At 40.1% G+C, this 16,958-nt stretch overlaps 1 protein-coding gene across 3 annotated transcripts in view; it reads right to left on the reverse strand.

The window, feature by feature from the left end:
* Positions 1 to 15,670, reverse strand: part of STAM (signal transducing adaptor molecule) — a 93,307-nt gene extending 77,637 nt beyond the window's left edge. For 2 of the 3 annotated variants that reach the window (XM_066280174.1, XM_066280172.1), the window contains exon 1: positions 15,127 to 15,402. Coding sequence is in view for 1 of the 3 variants with exons in the window: in XM_066280172.1 (XP_066136269.1) it covers positions 15,127 to 15,166 (40 nt within the window). In the remaining 2 variants the exon portion in view is untranslated. Of the gene's footprint in view, positions 1 to 15,126; positions 15,403 to 15,521 lie in introns of those variants that run through there. The other variant, XM_066280175.1, reaches the window with a different exon arrangement.
* Between the last annotated feature and the right edge of the window lie 1,288 nt (positions 15,671 to 16,958).

Below are 16,958 nucleotides of genomic sequence, written 5' to 3' on the forward strand. Positions count from 1 at the left end.
CCCATAAAAGATTCAATCCCTGTTTCTATTTATTTGGCTGAAGTGGTGACAGGCAGCACAAACACGGATTATTTCCAGTTTCACTTTGATCTGTTAGTGCCTTTAAATAATTAATTTATAACCCTACTGACAGACATTTTTAAAAGCATAGTGTACAATTTTTTTTTAAAGAATACACTTAATGGCCCTGTCCAGTTGGCTGAGTAGTAAAGCATCGGCCCAACATGTGGATGTCCCAGGTTCGATTCCCAGTCAGGGCACACAGGAAAAGCACTTATCTGCTTCTCCACCCTTCACTCCCTCCTTTCTCTCTATTTCTCTCTTCCCCTCCACTGGAGCTGAGGCTCCACTGAAGCAATGTTGGCCCAGGCACTAAGGATGGCTCCATGGCCTCCACCTCAGGTGCCAGAATGGCTCCAGTTGCAGTGAAGCAACGCCTCAGATGGGCAGAGCATCGCCCCCGATGGGCTTGCCGGGTGGGTCCCGGACAGGCACATCCGGGAGTCTGTCTCTCTGACTCCCTGCTTCTCACTTCAGAAAAATATAATACAATAAATAAATATATGAACATACTTAAAAATTAAAACCTATCACCTTATTTAAAAGCATAACGGCTACGCTTATTAAAACTTAATGTTTAATAGTTAACTAGAAATGACATGCTTATGTTTGATCAAATATAAGTTGCCTATTATCATAACTAAGTATATTCTTAAAGTTCCTGAATTAAGGCATATCCAGGAATGTCTTGAATAGCCATTAGATATTATGTGAATACTCATGATCTACCTTCATTATCTTCCTAGACATAAACAGTATCAGTATCTTCCTCAAACATATATATACAGATCAGAAGTGCAACCTATTCAGAACTCTAAAACTGTCAACATCATTTATTGATGCTACCTCAAGATCAGCAAGCACAGTAGAGAAATTCCTCTGTTATAAAACAAGTTGTTTTTTTAAATCAGAAGACTATAAACTACTAGCAGCAGTTCAACATGGTTTTGTGAATAGCAAATTAAGTCAAAACTGTTTACTTTCTAAGGTAAAAAAAGGGTTTGTGTGGAAGGGAAAAGTGACAAAAATAAAATACTTGCTTCTAAAGGATTCAAAACTTCTTAATGATCTCATTTTATCCTCAGATTATCCTTACACAATTAGAGGAGACTGAAAAATTTGCCTAGCAATGCCCAGAAAATAACTCACACAGCCTCATATAAATTTAACTAGCCTAAATGGATTGGCAAACTTTTGTCTGACCAGCTTATTTAAGTTTTTCTCAAAATTTATGATTATCAAATAGGTTTAGGTAGCTGAAAAACATTGACAGGATGATTACCTACCATGTTCAGGCTCAGGAAAAAAAATATCATTCAATTAGCTTGAAGATGCTCATCAAAATGGGCAATGAAGAAAGCAGTCTTAAAGAAATTACTCTCTTTTTTGAGACTATAAGAATCAATTTTTCAAAAATGTCTCTTCTAATTCCCTGTCCCTCCTGACAATTGGAAAGTATGTCTACAAAGAAAAGCAATCTGAAGCTCTACTAGTCAGAAAGAAACAGGAGTCAAAGGAACAGCATGGCTGCATCTCAGAGAAAAGCACAAAACAGAAATTAAAAACTAAAAGCATTAATAAGAATAGCTTACATGATAGGTAAAATGGGCACAGAAGAAACAATGAATACAATTTCTCAACCCAGTGGATAGCAGACATTTAACATATCCACATCCTGATTTTCACCTTTCTCCCGAGTTTCTTTTGATAGCAATTGATTCCACTCCTCACAATCCAAGCAGTATTCAAAGGCATCACTATTTCAAACTTCATTATAAGAGGAACTAAAATGTATCCATTAATTATTATATTCAAGGTAATGAGCTAACTGCTTCATATCCAATGACTCCTTAAAACAACACTAATGAGGACTAATGAAGAGAAGAGTATGTCAGGCTGGAGGATCCACTTCTGAAAAAGCAGTGGCATACAACCAACAAGGAATAAAATATGCTTTGAGGAAAAGTGGTGGACAGGGGGGCTGATGAGTTAAAAAGGAGCCAATCTATCAGGAAAAGAAAGTATACAGACCACAGCAACAGCAAAATCCTTGAAGGTACATTCAGTGCGCCTAGCATACAGAAGACAGTATATGTTTAGGATGTAGAGAACTACAACTACAGAAGTCAAGAACGACCCCCAGATTCTTGATATACATATCTAAGTAAACTAAGGAACCAGTCATTAGGACAGAAGAAAAGCATACTAGAAATTAAACTTTGAATATGATTTGAAACATGCTGAATTTAAGGTATCTGAAGCATATTCAACTCCAGAAAATAGAATGTCAGTGTTTTTCTAAGTGTTACTCATAGCAGCATCCTGAGGTAAATATTTTTATTCCTATTTACAAAGGTGGAAAGGGAATGCAGAGGGTTCTATACTTGCCGAAGTATATACTTTGCCCACTTACTACTAGCAAATGCTGCAGCTGCAATTTAAACCTAAAGCCTAAAGTCCTTCCACTACACCACACTGCAGGAGAATAATGGGAAATTAACATTTATTAAGACTAATCTGGCTGTGGTGTGTGATGATGCCGTGTGGACAAAGCAAACCGAAGGAAAAATATGTCCAATTCTATAGGATACAAACTGGTCCAAAGTAATCTGACCAGGAATACAAATTTATAAAAACAAAACTTGATGACTAAGCAGAGGCAGGGGGATGATTTAAAATGCCTCTTGGGTTTCCAGTCAAAATAACTAGAACATTATAAAATTACCAAATAATGAAGAAAGAACCAAACTGGGATGGTAAGTTCATTTTTTTGACAGATTTGAGTTTTTTGTAGGTACTAACAGAACACTGAATAGAAATACAACACTGGAGATCTAGAAATATATGTACCAGGCACTGTCCCTAAGGTACTAGGAACAGAAATGAAAAGTTGTTATCCTTATGGAGTTTACATTCCACACAATCAATCAATCATCAGTCAATTAACTAACCAATCTCAGGTAATTGAATACTAAAAAAAAAACAAACAAGGTAACAGTGAGTGGGTAAAAATGAATATTTTTTTCACAGAAGGTAATTAGGGAAAGCCTCTCTTAGAAACTAATTTGAACAGTCTTGAATGATGTGGTGAAGACCCTCCGTGGCAAAGAAAACAGCACAACAGAGATACAGGGGAGAGAGCATGGAGTGTTAGACCCAAGAGGCTTAGAATGAGAGAGAGTGGAGATCCTAATCACATCAGAGACACAGGAAGGGGGCTGACAGTGCCCCACAATAAGGAATTTGCACTTCCCTGTAAGTGGAATGGGAAGATCCTGGAGGGTGCTGAGCAGGTAACATTATATGACATCTTTCAAGGATCCTTGACCTTTGTAAATGAGAACTGACTACAGGTGACAAAGAAGCCTAATATAAGACTTTTGCCATAGTCTAAGAAAGAGGTAAAGACGACTGGAGTGAGATAATAGTGGTGAGGTAAGAAGTAATAAGGTTCTGGATATATTTTTAAAGTAGAGCAAAAAATCTTCCTGATAGAATGAATATGGAATGTGAAGGAAAAAGAGAAATCAGTGATGACTCCTAGACAATAGATATGAGTGACAGGAAATATCAATGGTGCCATCTACTTACCGTATTTCCCCATGTGTAAGAAGCTCCCAGGTATAAGACACACCTTAATTTGGGGGCCCAAAATTTGAAAAAAATGTAGTACATAAAGTTATTGAACTCAAGTTTTATTCATCATAAAATTCACACAACTCCTCATCACTGTCAAAACTCCTATCCATAAGATTGTCCTCATCTGTGTCTGATGACAAGTCACTGTCTTCAATGAGCGCAAAAACAAGTGCATAAAAGTGGGAAATGCAAGTAAAAAAAAAATATATATATATATATATATATATATATATATATAACCACTATATAAGATGCACCCAGTTTTTAAACCCCAATTTTTTTTCCAGAAAAAAAGATGCGTCTTATACATGGGGAAACAGTAAATGGGTAATGATGAAAAATGAGCAAGTCTGCGGAAAGAAACTAAGAACTATTACTATCTCTATATTCCATATTAAAAATAAGACAACTGAGGCACAGATATCTAAGCAACTAGACAAAAAATTGTATTACTGGTAGCAGCAAACCTGGGAAATGAATTCAGACACTGTAGCTCCAGAATCTGAATTCAATAATCAAATTCAATAACCCAGAAAAAATGGATAAGTTCCTAGAAATATATACCCTTCCTAGATTGGATCATGGAGAACTGGAAAGTCTAAATAGACCGATACACAGTGAGGAAATAGAAACAACTATCAAAAACCTCCTAAAAGGGCTAGCCAGTGGCATCAGCCTGGTGTATGGACATCCCGGTTCACTTCCCAGTCAGGAAACACAGGAGAAGTGACCATCTGCTTCTCTCCCTTTTCCTCCCACATACAATTGGTTCTCCCGTGAAACCCGGAAGAATAGCTCCAATGGAGCGCTTCAGCCTCAGGTGCTAAAAATAGCTCAACTGCCTGACCAGGCGGTGGTGCAGTGGATAGAGCATCGGACTGGGATGCGGAGGACCCAGGTTCAGACCCCAAGGTCACCAGCTTGAGCGCGGGCTCATCTGGTTTGAGCAAAAAGCTCACCAGCTTGAACTCGCTGGCTCGAGCAAGGAGTTATTCGGTCTGCTGAAGTCCCATGGTCAAGGCACATACGAGAAAGCAATCAATGAACAACTAAGGTGTTGCAATGCGCAACAAAAAACAAATGATTGATGCTTCTCATCTCTCTGTTCCTGTCTGTCTATCCCTCTCTCTGACTCTCTCTCTGTCTCTGTAAAAAAAAAAAAAAAAAAAAAAAAGGCTCAATATTGGATTGCCAGGTGGATCCTGGTCTGGGTGCATGTGGGAGTCTGCCTCACTATCTCATTTCCTCTCACCTTAAAAAAAAAACAATAAAAAAACTCCCAAAATATAAAAATCCAGGACAAGATGGCCTCACTAATGAATAAGATTTGATTCTTATTCTTCTCACACTCTTCCAAAAAATTGAGGAGGCAATAATTTCTAACACATTTATGAATTTTATGAGGCCAACATAACTATGATACCAAAACCTGGCAAGGATAACACATACACACAACACACACTAACGACCATACCTCTGATGGCTACAAATGCAAAAATCCTAAACAAAATACTAGATAACCTAATACAAAAATACATTTAAAAAAATAATCATGATCAAGTTGGGTTCATTCCAGGGGCACAAGGATGATTCAACACATGCAACTTCATAGATGTGATACACCACATCAACAAAACAAAGGATTAAAATCATATGATCTTCTCCATAGATGCAGAAAAGCATTTGATAAGATACAATATCCACTTATGATTAAAACACTCAATGAAATGGATACAGAATGGAAGTACCTCAACATAATAAAGACCATATGTGAGGAACCTCAGCCAACATCACACTCAATGACGAAAAATAGAAAGTTTTCCCTCTAAAATCAGGAACAAGACAAGGATATCCACTCTCACCACTCTTATTCTACACAGTTCCAGAAATTGTAGCCAGAACAATAAGGCAAGAGAAAAAAATAAAAGGCATCCAAATTGAGAAGGAAGAAATGTCACTTTTTACAAGTGACATGATTCTATATATAAAAAACTCTACAGACTCCTTCAAAAAACATTATAGCCTGGCCTTTGGTGGCGCAGTGGATAAACCTTTGGCTTGGAATGCCAAGGTTGCTGGTTCGAAACCCTAGGCTTCCCTGGTCAAGGCACATACAGCAAGCAAGCAATGAACAACTAACATGAAGCAACTATGAGTTGTTACTTCCCATTCCATGCTCTCCTTTCTCTCCTGTCTCTGTAAAATCAATAAATCAGTATTTTTTTAAAAAAAACCTATTATAAAAAATAAAGAAATGCAGTTAAGTTGCAGGATACAAAATCAATGTACAAATATACACTGCTTTTCTATATACTAACAATAAAACTTCAGAAATAGAAAAGAAACAATTTCTTTAGTAATTGCAATCAAAAAAATAAAATACCTAGGAATAAGTACATACAGAAAACTACAAAGCATTATTAAAAGAGACTGAAAAATACAATGAAATGGAAAGATATTCTGTATTCATGGATTGGAAGACTCAACCTACTTAAAATATCTATATTACCCAAAGCAATATACAGATTTAATGTAATCCCCATCAAAACCCCACTGTCATTTTTTAGAGAAACAAAACAAAAAACATTAGATGTGTATGGAACCACAAAAGATCCCAAATAGCCAAAGCCAAAGGAATCAGACTACCTAACTTCAAATTAAACCACAGAGCAACAATAATCAAAACAGCATAGTACTGACAGACTAACATACACACAGACCAATGGAACAGAACTAAGAGCTCAAAATTAAAAACACATGTATACAAGCAAAGAATCTTTGACAAAGGAGTCAAAAATACAATGGAGAAAAGAAAGCTGCTTCAATAAATAGTGCTGGGAAAACTGGAAAGCCACATGCAAAAGAATGAAACAATCAGACAATGTGTCCCATGTATAAGAATTAATTCAAAATGAATCAAAGACCTAAATATAAGCTCTAAAACAAAAACCTACACAAACCACAGGTACTAAACTTTTTATAGTCTTAGAGATTTTATAAATTTGACCCCAAAGGCAAGGGAAGTAAAGACAAAAATTTTAAAAATGGACTATATCAAGCTAAAAAGTTTCTGCACAGCAAAAGAAACCAACAAAACAAAAAGACAACAAACCAAATGGGAGAAGATATTGGTAAACAACAGCTCAAGAAAGAAATACTTAAAAAAGAGAAACCATGTGCACTACTACTATGTTCAGTGCAGCACTATTCACAATGGCCAAGACACAGAGACAACCAAAGTGTCCTTCAATAGAGGATTGGATAAAGATGATATGATACATAAGCCCTGGACGGTTGGCTCAGTGGTAGAGCGTCGGCCTGGCGTGTAGGAGTCCCGGGTTCGATTCCTGGCCAGGGCACACAGAAGAAGCGCCCATCTGCTTCTCCACCCCTCTCCCTCTCCTTCCTCTCTGTCTCTCTCTTCCCCTCCCGCAGCCGAGGCTCTCCACTGGAGCAAAGATGGCCCGGGCGCTGGGGATGGCTCCTCGGCCTCTGCCCCAGGCGCTAGAGTGGCTCTGGTCGCAACAGAGCACGCCCCGGAGGGGCAGAGCATCGCCCCCTGGTGGGCAGAGCGTCGCCCCCTGGTGGGCGTGCCGGGTGGATCCCGATCAGGCGCATGCGGGAGTCTGTCTGTCTCTCCCCGTTTCTGGCTTCGGAGGGGTACCGAGAAAAAAAAAAAAAAAAAAAAAAAAAAGATGATATGGTACATATATACTGTGGAATATGATTTAGCCGTAGGAAAGATGAAATACATTAAGTCCAAGTTATCTGACTTACGTACAATTCGTACTTATGAAAGGAGTGACACAAGGGCTGTTGGTGATCAACTACAGTTGGACATTAGTGAAAATGATATCATAGTTACTTAACTTGGCTCCCATGGCAAATAACTCACCAATGAAGACTTTATGGAACTCAGAGCAGCAGATGACAGCATTTAGGAAAGAAAATAGGGACCTAGAAACTCCAGAACCAAAAAAGTGTTCGGCAAAAGAGTTAGCTGATGCTTTTTGTCTCATTGAAGCAGAAATTAGAGGAACAAGATCCTGCCTGATACAGAGAGTTTCACTAGAGTTTACTGAACAGTCACAGAAAGCCTGAGATGCTACAGGGCCATTCGTGATGAGAAAATGAAAAGCTCTGTACAAACTTCCCTTGATGTTACTTTAAGAAACTGACTCCAGCCTGACCAGGCGGTGGCGCAGTGGATAGAGCATTGGACTGGGATGCAGAGGATCCAGGTTCGAGACCCCGAGGTCGCCAGCTTGAGTGCAGGCTCATCTGGTTTGAGGAAAGGCCCACCAGTTTGAACCCAGGGTTGCTGGCTCCAGCAACGGGTTACTCGGTCTGCTGAAGGCCCGTGGTCAAGGCACATATGAGAAAGCAATCAATGAACAACTAAGGTATTGCAACGCGCAATGAAAAACTAATGATTGATGCTTCTCATCTCTCTCCGTTCCTGTCTGTCTGTCCCTGTCTATCCCTCTCTCTGACTCTCTCTGTCTCTGTAAAAAATATTAAATAAATAAAATTAAAAAGAAACTGACTCCAATAGCAGAATAAAACCCTGCGTCTCTAACACCAGTCCCATCCTCTCCAAGTCCATCATCTTCTGCATCATCCAGATTGTTTAAAGTTGTATTTAAAAATGTTTGTAAGTATTGCCTCACCAGTGGTGACACAGTGAATTGAATGTTGACCTGGGACAATTAAGGACCTTGGTTTGAAACCCTAAGGTCGCTGGCTTAAGCAAGGTGTCACTGGTTCAGCTTGAGCCCCAGTGTCAAGGCACATATGAGAAGCAATCAATCAACAACTAAAGTGAAGCCACTGTGAGTTGATGCCTCTCATCTCTCTCTCTCTCCCTTTCTATCTCTCTCTCAAATCTATTTTTTTTAATTTGAAAATGTTTAAGTATTTATATGCACAGAAAGCTAAAAATAAATACTGTGTTAAGACAAACATCTGTCCTAGTTGCATTTAACAGGTAAATGTACCTGTTTCAACTTACATATAAATTAAACTTAAGAACAAACCTACAGATTATATCTCTTTCGTAACCTGGGAACTTCCTGTAGTGCCATTTGCAGCAACATGGGTGAACCTTTGAGAAAATGATGCTACGCAAAGTAAGTCAGAGAAAGCAAAAAACCACTCTGGCTGGATAGCTCAAATGATTAGAGCATCATCCAGAAGTGCAAAAGTTGCTGATTAGATCCCTGGTCAGGGCACATATGGGAATAGACTGATGTTCCTGTTTTTCTCTCTCCCTTCCTTTCTCTCTAAAATCAATAAAGTAAACACACACACACACACACACAAAACATATAATTTCACTCATATGTGGGGTATAAAACTGAAACTCTTAGACATAGACAACAGTATGGTGGCTACCAGAAGGAAAAGGCGTTAGGGGATAGTAAAGGATAAAGGGAGCCTGACCAGGCAGTGGCACAGTGCACAGAGCATCGAACTGCAATGCTGAGTACCCAGGTTCGAGACCCCAAGGTCGCCAGCTTGAGCGAGGGCTCATCTGGTTTGAGCAAAAGCTCACCAGCTTGGACCCAAGGTCGCTGGCTCGAGCAAGGGGTTACTCGGTCTGCTGAAGGCCCACGGTCAAGGCACATAGGAGAGGGCAATCAATGAACAACTAAGGTGTTGCAACGAAAAACTGATGATTGATGCTTCGCATCTCTCCATTGCTGTCTGTCCCTGTCTATCTCTCTCTGACTCTCTCTCTGCTCTGTAAAAAATAATAATAATAATAATAATAAAGGATAAAGGGATACAAATATATGGTAATAAAAGATAATTTGACTTTGAGTGGTGGGCACACAATGCAATATACAGATCATGTATCACAGAAATCTACATTTGAAATCCATATAATCTTATTAACCAATGTCAATCTAATAAATGTAATTAAAAAATCATTTTTTAAGTTAATTTTAGAGTGTGGAAAGAAGAGAGATGGGGAAAAGAGGGGAGGGGAGAGAGGTGGAGAGAGAGAGAGAAACATCAATCTGTTGTTCCACTGACTTATGCCCTCACTGGTCCTTGTATGTACCCTGACCAGGGATTGAACCCACAACCTTGGTGTATTGGCACAACGTTCTAACCAACTGAGCTATCTGGTCAGGGCTAAGAAAAAAGAATTCTTAAAGCTAAGCTAAATCATTTTCTAAGACTCTAAAGGGAAAAAGAATTTCAAAGTTCTAGATCTGAGCTCCAAGCTCAATTTGACTTGTGAAAGTCACAGAAAGCAGCCAAAAAAATTTTGAAAAAGGCTAAGCAGAAAAAATTTGTTCTCCTAGAAACCAAGTCAATAAAGTATATCAAAGAGGAATGCTAAGAGATCAAGAAAGAAATGGCCTAGTGATTGACGGTTGGATTTGGCAAGATGGAAGTCACTAGGGACTTTGAAATAAAAGCTTGATGGAATAAGTTATCTTTATAATTCAAGAGTTGAACTTCGCAAGAAATATAATATCAAAATGAGATTCATTTATTCAATAATTGCTTAACTGAATGTTTATTAGTGTCAGACACACTACACTGAACCACACAAAAATCCCTGTCCTCATGGAGTTCACATTCCAATAACATGTTCAGACATTTATTCAAAGGAAAAGTTATTGACAGTATTTTGCTTCTTTATATGAAATGTTATATTACATAAATCTGTTCATGAATTTCTGATTCACCATATCAGTTTATGAGTAAAGTAGAAGATAATTTTGGAGACTATATACTGATGTTAAATAGTAAATAATTATATCACATGATTTAGTGGGAGTACTTTAATATCACTGACATACTCACTGATGAATAAAGTGAGAAGGAATATTGATAAATATACATATTCTACATACTATATTCTATATATTATTCTAGTAAAAAAGTTTAACATGGGAGTCCACTGGAGCAGTGGTCCCCAGCCCCCGGGCCGCAGACCAGTACCAGTCCGTGGGCCATTTGGTACCGGTCCACAGAGAAAAAATAAATAACTTGCATTATTTTTGTTTTATTTATATTTAAGTCTGAACGATGTTTTATTTTTAAAAAATGACCAGATTTCAATTCCCGGCAGGGCACACAGGAGAAGCGTCCATCTGCTTCTCCACCCCTCCCCTTCTCCTTCCTCTCTCTCTCTTCCCCTTCCTCAGCCAAGGCTCCATTGGAGCAAAGTTGGCCCGGGCGCTGAGGATGGCTCTGTGGCCTCTGCCTCAGGTGCTAGAATGGCTCCGGTTGCAACAGAGTGACGCCCCAGCTGGGCAGAGCATCGCCCCCTGGTGGGTGTGCTGGGTGGATCCCAGTAGGGCGCATGCGGGAGTCTGACTGCCTCCCTGTTTCCAACTTCAGAAAAATACAAAAAAAAAAAAAAAGGCCAGATTCCCTCTGTTACATCTGTCTAAGACTCACTCTTGATGCTTGTCTCAATCATGTGATACATTTATCCGTCCCACCCTAAAGGCTGGTCCGTGACAATATTTTCTGACATTAAACCGGTCCGTGGCCCAAAAAAGGTTGGGGACCACTGAACTGGACTCTTTCCAAGGGCTACTTAATGGCAGTCTCTGAAGGGTGTTCTCAGATAACCTTTCATGATATTTTGATACTTGGATCATGAGAAGAGAATTGATCCAAATACCCAAAACCTGACCAACTTTAAAAAGTAAGCCTTTCCAGATCTTCACTATTGTGAACAATGCTGCCATGAACATGGGGGTGCATTTCTTTTTTTCAGTCGGTGATATGGTGTCCTTGGGATATATTCCTATAAGTGGGATGACTGGGTCAAAGGGCAGTTCTATCTCTAATTTTTTGAGGAATCTCCATACTGTTTTCCACAGTGACTGCACCAGTCTGCATTCCCACCAGCAGTGCAGGAGGGTTCCCCTTTCTCTACATCCTCACCAGCACCTATCGTGTGCTGTTTTGTTAATGAGCGCCATTCTGACTGGTGTGAGGTGATATCTCATTGTGGTTTTAATTTGCATTTCTGTAATGATTAGTGATGTTGAACATTTTTTCATATGCCTATTTGCCATCTGTATGTCCTCTTTAGTGTCCATCAATGGACAAGTGGATTAAAAAGCTGTGGTACATATATACAATGGAATACTATGAGGCTATGAAAAAGAAGGAAATATTACCTTTTGCAACAATATGAAGGGACCTGGAAACTATTATGTTGAGTGCAATAAGCCAGGCAGAGAAAGACAAATATCATATGACCTCACTAATTTGAGGAATCCAAGGAATAATGTGAACTGAGGAACAGAATTGAGACAGAGGCGGGATCAAAGGGACCAGAGGAAAAGAGGACAGAGGGAAAGGTGATGATAGGATGGGATAAACCTGAAGGGTAGAGGGGAGAGCACTGAAGACAGGGGGACAAGGGAGATGTTGAGGGGAATGGGGGATGGGGGGGTGCATTCGGGGTGACCCTAGAATCTATGTAAACACAATTAAATAAAAAAAAATTTTTTTTAAAGTAAGCCTTTGCCTGACCTGTGGTCACACAGTGGATAAAGCATCGACCTGGAATGCTGATGTCACTGGTTCAAAATCCCAGGCTTGCCTGGTCAAGGCACATACATGAAACAACTACTACCAGTTGATTCTTCCCCTTTCTCCTCCCCATTCTCTCTCTCTCTCTCTCTTTCCTCTCTCTAAAATCAATAAATAAAATTTTTTTTAAAAAAAGTAAGCCCTCTGGTGTAAAATAAAGTTCCTACATTCAAGAAATTTACTAACAGGCTCAAGTGATACATTCTCAATTCAACAAATATTTATAAGCACCAATTATGTAGCAACCAATAAAATAATTAAGGAGCTTAACAGAATATAACACTAAAGACAAAAGGTGTTGTAGGAGTTTTGAATAGAGATTACAGTGAGCAAGAGCAGTGGTTCTCAACTGGGAGCTACTTTGTGGGCCTTTGGGATCTTAAGCAATTTTTGGAAATCTTTTAAATCATTATTGGGTGAGGGGATGCCACTGGCATCTAGTGGTTATATGTCAGGGATGCTGCTAAACACCTTACACTGCAAAGGACAGTGCACAAAGACATTTATCTGGTCCAACCGTTAATAGTGTTGCTACTGAAAAACCCAAGGCTCAAGTAATCAGAAAATGATTCAGGCATAATGAGTTGGATTCTGAGTTGGCCTTTATTCATGAGGCAAGAAAAACCCTGCTGTGAACTGGGTGTTGTAGGTACTGAGTGAGACAGGATCTGACTTTAAGAAATTTATCTGAATCCAATGGAAATGTGCATTGAAAACGTTAGTAGGATATAAAGATGATTGGGTAGTTGGAAGCTACATCATACAAAAGCTACATAAAGATACTGGAAACAAAAGAAGCAGGTATTAAATTGCTTTATTTAAGCATTTGCCCTAGAAACTAATGTCATAAATTGTGAAACTGCTTAAGAGCAGCAATTACGTCTTATTGGTAACTCTATTTTTTTTTAAGTATCATTTTTTTTTATTTTATTTTTTTAAAGATTTTATTTATTCATTTTAGAGAGGGAAGGGAGGGGGAGAGAGAGAGAGAGAGAGAGAGAGAGAGAGAGAGAGAGAGAGAGAGAGAGAAGGGGAGGGGGAGGAGCAGAAAGCATCAAACTCCCATATGTGCCTTGAACCGGGCAAGCCCAGGGTTTCAAACCGGCAACCTCAGGGTTCCAGGTTGACGCTTTATTCACTGCACCATCACAGGTCAGGCGGTAACTCTATTTTTTATGTCACTGAACAGTTCCCTGAAAGTAGTGTGTGCTAAGTGTATAGTAAATTAAATTTAATTTCCAACTAATTATTATTATTTTTAAGTGATAGTAGGGGAGATAGTGAGACAGACTCCCGCATGTACCAGACTGGGATTCACCGTCAACTCCAGGCTCCAGCAGATGCTCAAATCAACAGAGCTATTTTTAGCACCTGAGGCTGTCTCACTCCAACCAACCCCAACCAAGTTATCCTCACTGCTTGAACCAATCAAGCCACTGGCTGTGGAAGAGGGAGAGAAGCAGATGGTAGCTTCTTCTGTGTGCCCTGATCAGGAATCAAACCATGATGGGGCCGGCTCTATATCCACTGAGCAGAGCCTCCAACTAATTATTTACAAGTATTATTGGTGATCTCTAAAGTAGAATCCACAATTAGTATTCAGGAAATTCATTTAAACTCAAACAAAAAAAGCTATCATGTAGTAAGTGCCTACTATATAAAGGCACTGTAGTACGCCCTCTACACATATTATTCCATTTAATCACAAACAGAATATGTTTTTCACTCTTTAAAGATGAGGATATTGGGACTCAAAGAACTTAAGTAACTTCCAGCTAGGAAGTGGCAGATATAAGACTGAACCCTTTTCTAGTCTTAGCCCCAATCTCCAAGCTTAAGCGATATGCTGTGACATAGGGTTACAAAAAGCAAAATCTGACACCCATTATTCACAATTAAAATATACAAGCACCTCCATTTAAAGCTGTCTTTATCCTTCTTAAATAGTTACTAATTCTGACTTAAGGGAAACGGTATTTGGCTTGCTTTCACTCCACACTTGTGTGCCACGGTAGTTCCTAACTACATTCAAACACCCCAAATTCTCCTCTGGGAAACTCAAACTCCAGTAGTTGTTACCCTTAAACCAAAAAAAGATTTTTTTAAAAAAAACTAATCTGTTGAATTGGTATGATCCGTGCTTACTACCAATATTTCAGAAAACCAAAAAGAGAAAAAGAAATAGCATTTCAAGTTAAAAACAAATTAGCATTTTCAGATTCAAGATCCTCGTCCACACTTTTTAAAGTAGAGACCTACTCTAAACCAGACAGTCCAGTGGCTCAGGTCCTCAACTCCCTCTGAGCCGTTGCCAACTATGCCATTTTCACCTCTCCCAACGTTTCTTAGGGGTCTGCCTTAAACAGAGCCTCTCCTCCCGCTAATAAAAAAATAGATTTTTTTAAGTCCTGTTTAAGGAACCTAACCTAAAACATTCTTCCAGTTCCAGACACTTAAATTAACATCTGTCCAGGGAAACACTTCATGATAGGGTTTATAATCCTACCCTAGACGATGCTCCTCAGTTCTCAGCCTTTTTCCAGAAGCACCGTCCCCCCAATACCAAATACTACCCAGGCTGTCCCTCCGAAGCTCTCAACAGCAACCCTTCCAGCACCCTTCTTTCCAAACCTCTGGTCCCAGCTCAAGGCCCATTCGGCAAACTCTCTGAGTCCCATTTCTTCCAAAGAGGATACCCCAAGCCCGCAGCCTCCTCCGAACTCTCAAGGTTGGAGCCTGGGTTAAGGGGACCAGCTTGGCCCTGGCCTGGGGCTCCAGAAGGCACGCAGAGCGCGGGGCAGAGCGGGCTTGCAGTCCGGGGGCGAGTGCACCGGGAGCAGCACAAGCTCTTACCGACATCCTGGTCGAAGGGATTGGTGGCAAAGAGAGGCATCTCCACTGCGTGCCGAGGTGTCCGCAGGGACTCCCCGTCGACACCACGCGAGTCAGGGTGCGACGGAGAGAGGAAGACACCTCAGGCAAAAACAGCAACGGACACGGACACTACCGGGTCCGCGACAGGTCCTCGTCTCACCCAACGTCAGCGACCGCGGCGGCAGCGGGGAAAGCGACGGTAGCGGCGGCAACAGCAAAGCAACCGAGAAAGCCCCCGCGTGGAGCCTGTCGGGAATCCGGGTGACCTCAGCGCTGCCTGACCAGAACCTGCCCCACCAGAACAGGCCCAACCGAAGCACCGCCTCCGCCCGCCTCCTCTTTTGATTAGTCATACAGGAGAGTAGCAGTAATACCCGCGTTGTCCGCGTCGGCCTTGGCGGGCAGTCTCCCGAGGACAGGGTCCTCCAGGCGCGCCGAGGCCGACGAGCATTCCCGGGAGTGAATCAGAGACTGGAAGGAAGGGTCGCGTTTGTGTGCGGCAAGACCTGTTGTTCCTCTCTGTCGGTTGTCATAACGTCGTTTCTGTGGAGGGGGTGGGAATTCTCCTGTTTGGAGTCATCAAGGTGAAAAGGCTGAGTAATTTGCTGTCTGAGGTGACGGGAAATGCTTGAAGTCATGTGAGCTGAGCAGGCTGGCTGGAATCCCTAAGGAGGGGGAGTGGCAGGGCGCGCGGCTCCCTCGGAGAGGGCTGAGCTGAGGGCCCTTCCCGGGCTCCCCTGAAGCCCAGCTCCGAACGGGGCGCTCGTCGGTACTCACTGCAATCACTAAGCGGTCTGTTGATCGGAAAATAAGTTTCACAACCAAGAATGTGTCCCTAAACCGACCAAAAAGAAAAAAGAAATATGGAGATAGAAATTGATTAGTGATTTCTGTTCACTTAAAATGTTTAGTAATTTTATTTATAAATTTAACAATAAAAAGTATGTAGAAATTTTAAGGAGCATCTACTAGATTCTGCGTGCTCGTTGGAATAGAGCATCTTGCATGTGAATTGAAATTATGCAAATTATATCCAAACAGCATTTCCAAAAGTAACATGTACATATTTACAGAGTCAACAACAGTATTAGTATGATTAGTGGTATACAGAGTGCTTACAAAAATCCATTCAAAATGAAGTTCCATTTCTAAGAGTAAAAATGCATTTAGGTACATTTTTATCATTAAAAGAACAATTAGGAATGTAGGGAATCATACACTCACATTGTTGAATTTACTGTAAATTAATATATTTTCCATAAAGGAAATATTTGGAATATGTAACCAAAGCTTTTAGGAATGTGAACACATTTGACCAAGCAATTCTATTTGGTCTAAAGACATTATTTAAGAAAATGAACAAAGATATTCATAACAACATCGCTTATATTATCAAAGCATTGTTAACCACTAGAATGTCCAACATTAAGAGATTGGGCATATTACCCTCTTGGTGCCCCAGTTCTCTCTTCTGTAAGTAACAGGAAAAATAATAGGGTTGTGAAGATAAATGGATTAATACAAGTGAAACCCTTAGATGCCTAGCACATAGTAAACGACACATAAGTATAAGCAATAGTTATGATTAGTATTGGTCAAGTAAATTACAGTAGACATGATGTAAAGACTCCTAAGTTATTAAAGGTGATAATGTAGATCGATACTTTACTGACCTAGAAAGACATAAATACATCAGTTTTTAAAAGCAGTTTACAAAATCATGCAGAATTACAAAATAACCCAGATTTTTGAAGTCTGATAAGAAATAAATGAGAATATTATGACATGATTCTGAGTGATAAGATTTGGGA

The sequence above is a fragment of the Saccopteryx bilineata genome, chromosome 5 (genome assembly GCF_036850765.1).
Source record: "Saccopteryx bilineata isolate mSacBil1 chromosome 5, mSacBil1_pri_phased_curated, whole genome shotgun sequence".
In the NCBI taxonomy this organism is placed as follows: Eukaryota; Metazoa; Chordata; class Mammalia; order Chiroptera; family Emballonuridae; genus Saccopteryx; species Saccopteryx bilineata.